Genomic DNA, 10,910 nt, shown 5'->3' on the forward strand with positions numbered 1-10,910 from the left:
GCGCCTTAGTCGCTCGGAAGGGAGTATTGTGGCGTCCAAGTTGCCCGTCGTGGCGCTAGGGGTATTCTCGCCGACCAATAAGAAACGAGATGAAGGAGGTTCTTCTCTTCCCGACCCTTGGACAAATTAGACGTTCTTAGAGAGAATAGAATATTAAAAACTGGTGTAGAAAATAAAGAGTATAAAATAAGAGTTAAATAAATGAATAAAGTAACAACTCAATCGGTGGTAAATGAAGTATAAATTTATTCCCCTATAAGTGTCTCTATATCCATCTAACCCCTAACGCCATCTATCGGAAGAGACCACGAAGCACGAGCGTTAAGCTTAGAATAGGGTAAAACAGATATGCATTGTTGCAAGAAAGCGGACTAAAGAGAGAGCGGAGATATTTCCTCGGACCTCTCTGTCTTTCTCGCTGTTAGCTTCTAGCAGAAGAGTCGAGGCAAAATCTTTCCGTTTCGCTTTGCCGAAAATCTACCAATATTCGATGTCATTTATATTTGCAGGCCAATGCCTTTATACATGATTTTTTCAGCATATTTATTTATGAGCACTGACTTATTTAAATCAATAATAAATTAAGGAAATGCGTATTTGATATATAATAATTATTTTAACTATAATTTCCTCGTTATATTTCGCTTATTTCCGTAAAATCTGCATTTCTTTAGTTTATTATTGATTATTGTAAGTCAATGGCCATTAAAAAAAATTTAATCTTAAAAAAAAAAAGAAAAGTACCGTTCAGGAATCGAACCCGGACCCACCAATCGCCACGCGATTACCTTACCGCCTAGACCACGAGGCTTCTTCAGTGCACCGTAAACAGATAGTCTTTTTAAGGGCTTGAAATCTTTTTTTAAACCATATAAATAAACGAGCAACCGACAGCTTTATTCATTATTATTCTGTCATAATGGTACACAAATTAAGGAATAATTATATTTTGAATAGTTTTCAAAAGCTTTTCCAATAGCCAAGAACGAAGATAAATAATCAACGCTCGCAGTTTCCGTTCTTGGTTATTGGAAAAGCTTTTGAAAATCTACATTATATAATTATTCTTTAATTTGTGTACCATTATGATAGAATAATAATGAATAAAGATGTCGGTTCTTCGTTTATTTATATGGTTCAATAGAAGATTTCAAGCCCTTAAAAAGACTATCTGTTTACGGTGCACTGAAGAAGCCTCGTGGTCTAGGCGGTAAGGTAATCGCGTGGCGATTCGTGGGTCTGGGTTCGATTCCTGATCGGTACTTTTCTTTTTTTTTTAAGATTAAATTTTTTTAAATTGCCATTGACTTACAATAATCAATAATAAACTAAAGAAATGCAGATTTTACGGAAATAAGCGAAATATAACGATGAAATTATAGTTAAAATAATTATTATATATCAAATACGCATTTCCTTAATTTATTATTGATTTAAATAAGTCAATGCTGATAAATAAATATGCTGAAAAAATCATGTATAAAGGCATTGGCCTGCAAATATAAATGACATCGAATATTGGTAGATTTTCGGCAAAGCGAAACGGAAAGATTTTGCCTCGACTCTTCTGCTAGAAGCTAACAGCGAGAAAGACAGAGAGGTCCGAGAAAATATCTCCGCTCTCTCTTTATTCCGCTTTCTGGCAACAATGCATATATGTTTTACCCTATTCTAAGCTTAACGCTCGTGCTTCGTGGTCTCTTCCGATAGATGGCGTTAGGGGTTAGATGGACCTGAGACACGCGTTTGCCAACACCAGCGCCGCCTACCGGTAGGGATTGCCTCGGGACCTCGCATGAGCAATTTCCCGTTTCATCTCTGCTAGAAGGCCTAGAAGTGAATATTGGTTCTTGGTTGGTGGCGTTAAGGCCTGTGTACACGTTCCGAGAAATGTGTCCGAGTTCTAGTTCCGATAACTGTTTAGCGAATCAGTGCAAGGCTCTAACGGAAAAGTAACAATGCAATTGGTTGTATATTTCTCGGAACTAGAACTTGGACACATTTCTCGGAACGTGTACACAGGCCTTTAGCCCAGCGGGGGGAAGCCTGCGCCGCCTGGGTTCTCTTTTGGTTCTTTGGCCAACCCCTGCCAACAGTGCCAGCTTCCATAACGGCCATAGTTGCGTATCTTCTTCCTTTGCTCCTTCATTGGTGGGAAAATAACACTGAATATTGATCAGCAGTGATCACCAGTGATCACTAGATCAGCAGCAGTGTAATTGGTGTCATTGGTAGCATTCAGCAGAAACAAATGTTGAGGGAGCGGTGTATGTTATTGGCTATTACTCTTAGATCCTATAATTTTATCCAATAGAAGTAGAAGTTTAAAAAGAAATCTGGTAACGTTACTGAGCTGCTACCTCTGCTGAATGCTACCATTAGTGATCACTGGTGGACAGCAGTGGACAGTGGTGGACACAGGTGGACACTGGACAGTAGCCAGTCAGTACTCTTTGGGAATGCCATCTATATGACAGGAAAAGGCACTTGCTTGCAGACATAATCAAACATCCATCATATGACCATAATACTAACATCTTAAACATAATTGAACATGGAAACCCTGTTAATCTGAAAAACCTCTGCTCCTTCCTAAAAAAAGACTAGACATCGCTAATGAAATATTCATTAATGATAACATCTATCTCCAGCTAACAGATAATACCGGACATTAGAGACAATGATGCCAACCTTTTGAAAGGTCTCTATATAACTACCCTAGTAACTTAAGATCAACATCATAGTAGTAACTTTGGAAAAATAATTAGCTGCATGGATGGAGTGGACAATTGTTCCTAGGAACAGAGTCCAATACAACGAAAGAAAAAAAAAAAGCCAGTCAATATTCATGGTACTCATTCACTTTTCACTAGTGATCAGTTGTGTTTTTAACTTGAATTAAGAGTGATACAAAAGAGCGCAAATAAACATGTCCGAAACAGAAGATATTTTTATTAAAAGCACTGAAGTTCAAGAACGATGTTGTGATTGGGTGGAATCTCAAAAAAGTAACGAATACGAAGACAATATCTCATCAAAAAAGATGTTGCAAAATGATACATATGATTATTTTGACATAGACAAAGAGTTTGATTCTGTTTCGGAATGTGGTGTGAAAAGAAGAAGATTAGGGAAGAAACTAAAAGATGAATTATTAATATTGACTTGTGAATGGGAAGAATGTTTATATGAAAATACTCACATGCAACATTTTGTAAAACATGTTTCACAGCATATACCAAACATCAAAATCTTAATGAAAGATAATGGAGATGAGGTATACGCATGTCAATGGAAAGGATGTTTTTTTGAAAGCACTAATACTAATGAAATTTTAAAGCATATTAATTATCATGCATATCATACTAAATTAAAATGTATTGGTTCTAATATTAGAGAAAGAACTAAGCTTCCTGTTAGTATTATAAATATTGTTATAAATTAAATATTTTGATTTATTTCTCAATTATTCAAACTTTTTACTGTTTTTCTAGAAGTGTCAAAGAAATTCAGAATGGAAAAATATAATTGATGTTCCATTTTCACACATGTGCAGATGGGACAATTGTTCCTCAGACTTTAATAATTATCAATATTATTTATATCATGTTATTGCTCATGTAGAAATAAGTCCACGAGGTAATAAAATTGAAGGAGGCATTAATTGTAAATGGATTGGGTGTAAAGGAAAATACTCTAATCTATACAAACTAAAAGATCATATGAGATGTCATACTAGAGAAAAAGTAGTAGCTTGTCCAGATTGTGGTGCTACGTTTGCTTCTAATACTAAATTTCATATGCATTGCCAACGTCAAATTCCTTTGGAAGGTGAATATTCCAAATTAGTTTATATGGCTGAACTATAGAGACCGTGCACACTAGCCCAATGACAGTGAGATAAGAATGTATATTGGTGTATATGCATACTATCAGTGCAAACCATCGGTCAATTTTCGCAGTTTTTGAGTATAATTTATTTATACGTATACAGTTATATATTGACACTTCGTTATCATTGTGTTGGTGTGCACAGTCTCTATATGTTCATTTAAATAGTGACTATATGGTTTATGTGTATAGCATTGGCTTAAATAACAAATTTAAACTTATAAATAAGGTAAATGCCATGTATTTGTATCGTATTTGTTGAACAAGTTCAGAATTAATGGATTTAAAATTTTTAAAAGTGTATATAAGATGTAATTTTGAATTTTAAATAGTAAAATCTGATATTGATACAAACTGTGAGAAGTATAAAATGCAAAAACAGACGTTATGTTTACTTTACAAAATTTTTATAAGAATGTATAATCTATTTATTATTGAAATAACTAACTACATTATAATATCCTTACAAGATCTTTATGGTAATATTCTATAATATCAATTGAGATGATCAAGGGAGTCTTGAAATTTATAGTTTATATGACATATAGTAGTACTGGAAATCCTTGGTAGCTTGAGTGATATCTCTATATATCACCCTTATTTATTCCTATTAAGTGTAACTTTATAATTTACATAAGCATAAATTTTAAAAATATACCATACTAAGTAGTTATTAAATAGTTCAGTAACAATATAAAAAGATGTAAAAAAGAAACCGCACTTTCACTGTGGCTTTGATTATGACAGATAAATAAAATAATATTATTTTTTTACTTGTCTTATACAATTTTTATATATTTCAGTACAAGGATTTCAATGCTCTTATTGTAATAAATTTTATCCGACTGAAGAAATTTTAAGAGATCATATGAGACTTCATTTATTTAATTACAAATGTACTTACTGTGATATGACATGCGAATCCAGAGCCAGTTTAGCTAAACATATAAGATACAGACACATTTCATCACGAACTCATCCCTGCTCATTGTGTAAGCATGCTGCTAAATCTCAACAAGATCTCGACTCTCATATGACTGTTCACACCAAAGGACCAAATTTTTCTTGTCATTTTGAAGGCTGCCTTTATATGTGTAAAGGTGCTTATACTCTAGATAGGTAATTATATCTATTTTAACTATTATTATATAATTTTTTAACATTATTTTATTATATTGATTTTCAAAAAACGTTAGGCACATTGAACGTTTACACAGTGCAGAAGTGAGATGGTATTGTTGTCATGAATGTCCAGTAAAGTATATGAAAAGTCACAGATTAACAAAACATTTGATACAAGCACATCACTTACAATGGCCAAGTGGACATAAACGATTTCAATATACTTTAGATGAAGATGGGTGTTATAGGCTCCAAATGGTGAGATATGAATGTCTAGACGAAGCAAACTTTTTAACATTTGAAGATTTACCTGCTGCAAATCAAAACTACAAATTTATAATTGATGAAAATTCTTCAATTCCAAATTTAAATGTAAATATTTGATTTCTTATTATTTTATGTGTCCACTTTAGAGTAGTGTGAGCTATTAATGTCAGTTTACCTAATTTTAAATGCAAATAAGAACTGTCATAAAGTATTCTAGGAAGTAATTATTAGACCAATACATTTTAATTTTAGAGTATAGTTAGTGATAATTACTCTTAAGTGAACACATTATCATTTCAGCATAAATTTAATTATAAATCTAATTATTTCAATTTTTCAAGATTGTAATAGACAATGATAAACAGGATAAATTAAACTTTGGAGAAAGTGAAGCAAAGATAACACAAAACGAAGTTGGTAAATCTATGCCAGTAATATCTAGTATATTAATATCCATTGATGAAGTGGATTCCAAAGGTAATATTATTAAAAGTAAAACAGTAGAGGCTCAAGAAACAAATGAACTGAAATCTAGTGAAGCAGCTTCTGTAATACTAAATATAGAATAATTTTAGGAAATTAAACATTTTTTATATTTTAAATTGTATTCAACGGCACAGGGCCGGTGTCAGTTGGAAAAGCTGGCAAGCCTCATTTTCATCATAACTTCAAAAATCTGCAATACTACCAATCAAAATGTGTACTTTCAGATTTTTGCAGTTATGTTGGATATGACGCTTACCTACTTTTCCTACTGACACTGGCCCTCTTACAGACTTCTTTAATTCAACAACCTTTAATTCATTTGCCCTTTTCCATAATATTAGTATACTAATCAGGCAATAAGTTTTTATACCACATTTTTTATCCTTTCATTAAATATCCAAGTTTCAGTGTTTTTTTTTTGCTAAAATATATATTTTTAAGTATTTTTTATACAATGATATAAAGTGAATTGAAAGTAAACACATTTCTTAAATACTAGTATAATTTTTAAACACACCAGTGACAAAAGTGATAAAACAAAGTATTACAGCAATCCATTTACTAGATTATACGTTTCAGAGATTACTGTAAAAAATATTAGTGAAAGTAGATAAATAATATAAATATTTAAGATCATAATTTTCTTTACATACAAGAATAATGTACAATTTATAGAAATGAATAAAATATGTATGTTCATAATATTTTATATACTTTAATTGATTATTGTAAAAATATAGCTTTTTAAAATAGAAATAAATTGTTTCGATGAAAAATTCATGGTTTTTTGATAGCCGCAAAAATCTATTTTATTTTTAATTCTTGATCAATATTAATTAAATTAAGTAAGTATACTTTTTTTATTTAACATCAGTATAAGTGATAATTAAATTCCTTTGTAATGATAATAAATTTGATCTGTAAATTTTTTTCAAATTGATATAAACTCAGTTTTTAATTAATGGTTTTTGAAAACTATTTTGAAGTTTTTTCAACTTTTTGTTTCATGCTGGTTATTTGCTGCAGTGTTTACTGTATTCATTCATTTGAACATTAAGGTGCGTTCACGGAGCACGCTTTTAGCACTGCCAACGCTACTGCGCATAGAAAAATGATTGAAATGTGTGCGCTGTAGCGTTGATAGCGTCTCCGTGAACACGACCGTAATAGTATGTACTACACACGCAGTGGTCGCAGTGGGAAATTGAATCGTGTGTGGTTTGGCTAGCTTCACTCTGTAGTTTGACATGGAAAATGATATACTACAGTACTACACTACATATACAGGGTCTTTTCCTAACGGCGGGACATAGGAGATTTCGTGTTATTTGACTATTGTACTTTTTACTATAGTCAAATTACTATTTTCCGTTTAAGTGTTAATCGAAGTCACCAAGATTAATTAAGTAAAATGATATTTATAATAAATAATAGAAGCAATTAAACTAAAGTAACCATTAAAACTTAACTATCTACGCTTTTATTAATTATATTAATGTATAGTAAGTGCTTCAATGCTATAGTCAAATAACACAATCCTATGTCCCGCCGTTAGGAAAAGACCCTGTATAGTTGAAAGCAAACACGATTCAATTTCCTCAATTTCCTACTGTGTATATATGTATGGACTGGTACATACATATGTATGTACATACACAACGTGCAAAAAGTGTAGGGACTTTTTGCAGCTAAAAGGGAGTCAGACCAAAACCTGTAAAGATAAAATTTCACCAAAAAAGATTACCAATTTTTCGAAAATACGTATATTGTTGATTGCCAAATTCACAGCAAATTGGCATGCAATCATACATAATAAAATTTTACCTACACCAGTTTTGGTCGGACTCACCCTAAAACGAACAGACCTTCGATTAACTTCCACAAAACTTGTACATAGAACACTGATTCCTACCGTTTGTCATTGCTGATCCGAATTTCACGATTTGACACTTAGATTTTTATGAGTTTGATTTTTTCAAATTTTAAGATGAGAGAGCTTCACATGAAAGTAAAGAATTATGTAATCTATATTTTCGTTTTTTTCTTTAAACATTAATTTTTCTATGAATATATATATAATTATTAAACTAAACTTTGCTCTAATTTACTCGTGAATACGACTTACCAAAATAAAATTTGTAAAAATTAAAAAAAAATTGCTTCCACAATACAGAAAATGTTTATAAATATCAAGTAAACTTCTTTTTATATTATTTACAATCAAGCTACAGTTTTTTATACAGTCCTATTAATGATATTGAAATAATTTTATGATACTTTGTTAAAGGTTATTATTTTCTCCTTTATTAATTTTTTTTGTGGTTTCATTATTGTTATTATCTTTTAGAGGTATGGGATATATAAATCTAACTTGCTCTAGATCTGCTGGTTTTTTTATCTGTTTATCTTCAATGTCAAATGCGACAAAAATTTGATAGTAATGTAATATATTTTCTGGAATCATTATCGAACTGTTAATTAATGTGATATATTATTATTTTAACATTATATGAAACCTTAAACAGTTATACATACCAATAGCTTTTTGATCTAATTTATACTGAGTAGCTATATATTCACTACTATATTTATTTGGATCAGTTGCATTTTTAGAAAGAAATTCTAAAACATTTTGTAGTGAACACTTTCCAGGAACAGAATTCTTTGAGCGATAAAAAGAAGATTCATTCTCCTCAAAGCTAAATACCTTTTTTGGTAATGGTTTATTTATATCTTTTCTAGAATCTATGCAAGTCTCCTAAAAGTTAAATAAAAACTACTAACTTTAAATGTACTTTCTTATTAGTTAATTTATAAAATTACCTGATCCCTGCTTGATGTTATGAATACTTGCTGCAAATATTTATTTAAGTTCTTATCAACCTTGTAATGATCTTCTAAAAATTTAGGGTCCACTAAAAACAATAATTCCAGCTACAATAGGATTTTTTTTCTGTACTAGTAAATTAATAAAAATAGTTAAAATAATACCAAAATGTTTCAAATGTATTCTGATATTCTAAATTATTGAACTAGTACACACTAATGCAGCAACAAAAAGCATACCCAATGTTAATTTGTACACAGACTATTCAAAATCAATAAAAAAATAAAAATGAGTGACGAGAAGCTTTCTTTTGTAATAAAGAAGTTATATGTAATATAATAAAAAATAATTATTAAATTTATCAGACTTAATTGGTATTACCTTGTCTTGCTTTTTCTAACTGTTCTACCCCTCTTTTGCTTAAAGGAGCAGGATCCGGTTTGATTTTCGATATTTGTTTATATGCTCTATTTTCTATATTGAATCTTCGCATATACGATACAAGAATACCCATTATAAAGCTACGATGAAATAAAATGATTAGTTAAGTAACCTTGTTAATTTCATATCTTCTAAAGTGATTTCTGCAGATGAATATGGATGAGAAATTTTAGGTTAAGATTGTGAAGATATTTTTCAGAATACTATGGCCGTGTTCCGTTATTGACTGTGAGTACTGAAAATCTATAGTTTATGTCACGCAAACTATAGATTACTAGTACTCACAGTCAATAACGGAATACGGCCTATAGTTAAAGAAATAACTTCAACCTCAACTCAACCAATACCAAACCTGTATTTCGTATGGGTCCTATTTTATCCATAATATGGCTCGTGTTAAAATTTGACAGAGTGGCAGTGATGCAACCATGAAGATTGTAAAAGGAGATCCCCATACCAAAATTACTAGAAAAATACGCTCGGAAACCATGGAGGTAAGAAACGCTGGAGGGAGCATATATCGAGAAATGTGAAGTAAAGTGGAGGGAGTAGTCTAGTTACCATCTTACCCCGACAATAATAGTTGAGTTCGGAATTAAACTCTTTTCACTCCGACGGAGCTTTCCCTAGAATTCCCTATTCACTCCGTCTAATAATTCTGTGTCCGGGAGCAAGTTAGAGAGTGAATAGGGAATATGGAAGAGCTGTGATAGCTAATTGCTATTCTATCCCCACTTCTAAAAGGAAAATAGGGGTAAGGATAAATAAGAAATATTGGCACTAATTGGGAGCTCCGTCTGACTAGTTTAAGCGGGAAAGAAGCAAAATTGACAAATGTTGGTTTCATTATTTTGGAATTAAATTTCAAACGTTTGTTTATATAAATCTAAGGGCCTGATAAAGTAAGTGAAATAAAATTTAAAATAATACAATATCGTGTATAGTTAAAAAATTAATCTTTTATTTCTTTTTAACAGTTGTTATGAATAATGAATATAGTTCGTGTAGACTCTACCAATTTTAATTTAATTTATTTTGATAACTGTCTTCTTTCAATTAATTGCAATAATTTAGTAGTACAGCAAAAATGAAAAATTCCAGTAGCAACTTTATCCCTCCATATATTTTTAATATAATTTTATAAACTACTCACTACTTTTTTCTTGCAGTAGGACATCCATTTTTATTTTATCAAAATAAATTAAATTAAAATTGGTAGAGTCTACACGAACTAAATTCATTATTCATAACAACTGTTAAAAAGAAATAAAAGATTAATTTTTTAACTATACACGATATTGTATTATTTTAAATTTTATTTCACTTACTTTATCAGGCCCTTAGATTTATATAAACAAACGTTTGAAATTTAATTCCAAAATAATGAAACCAACATTTGTCAATTTTGCTTCTTTCCTGCTTAAACTAGTCAGACGGAGCTCCCAATTAGTGCCAATATTTCTTATTTATCCTTACCCCTATTTTCCTTTTAGAAGTGGGGATAGAATAGCAATTAGCTATCACAGCTCTTCCATATTCCCTATTCACTCTCTAAGGGTGCGTTCCGAGTCACGCATATGCGCGCAGTAAGCACTTAAATTCTATAATAAATGTGACATAAACTGTACATTCTATGCGCTTCATGCGTAATTTGGAATGCACCCTAACTTGCTCCCGGACACAGAATTACTAGCCGGAGTGAATAGGGAATTCTAGGGAAAGCTCCGTCGGGAGTGAAAAGAGTTTAATTCCGAACTCAACTAATGTAGTATTGTAGACGGAAGTTACAGAATCGCTTTTTTCGTTACTGTAAGCGACAACTATCGGTAGTTAGCGATACCGACAATCATCGCTGGGATGTCTACGCTACTGCGCA

General features: G+C 31.4%; 2 protein-coding genes across 2 annotated transcripts; one reads left to right on the plus strand and one right to left on the minus strand.

Annotated features, from left to right (window-relative positions):
* The first annotated feature begins 2,790 nt into the window (after positions 1–2,790).
* LOC136784072 (histone H4 transcription factor-like) lies at positions 2,791–7,816 on the plus strand. Its single transcript, XM_066744556.1, has 5 exons — positions 2,791–3,415; positions 3,495–3,831; positions 4,695–5,010; positions 5,088–5,385; positions 5,622–7,816. Exons 1-5 carry the CDS (start codon positions 2,930–2,932, stop codon positions 5,847–5,849), a joined length of 1,665 nt encoding a protein of 554 aa, XP_066600653.1. The 5' UTR covers positions 2,791–2,929; the 3' UTR covers positions 5,850–7,816.
* A 137-nt stretch (positions 7,817–7,953) lies between these two features.
* LOC136784073 (protein NDUFAF4 homolog) lies at positions 7,954–9,239 on the minus strand. The gene is made up of 4 exons (XM_066744557.1): positions 8,975–9,239; positions 8,590–8,681; positions 8,302–8,524; positions 7,954–8,220 (listed from the first exon to the last, which is right to left on the minus strand). The coding sequence occupies exons 1-4, from the start codon at positions 9,105–9,107 to the stop codon at positions 8,048–8,050; spliced, it is 621 nt and encodes a 206-aa protein (XP_066600654.1). The 5' UTR covers positions 9,108–9,239; the 3' UTR covers positions 7,954–8,047.
* Positions 9,240–10,910: the final 1,671 nt, after the last annotated feature.

The sequence above is a fragment of the Prorops nasuta genome, unplaced genomic scaffold (assembly GCF_024137725.1).
Source record: "Prorops nasuta isolate Cenicafe-Biocafe unplaced genomic scaffold, Cenicafe_Pnas_1.2 PNAS00045, whole genome shotgun sequence".
In the NCBI taxonomy this organism is placed as follows: domain Eukaryota; kingdom Metazoa; phylum Arthropoda; class Insecta; order Hymenoptera; family Bethylidae; genus Prorops; species Prorops nasuta.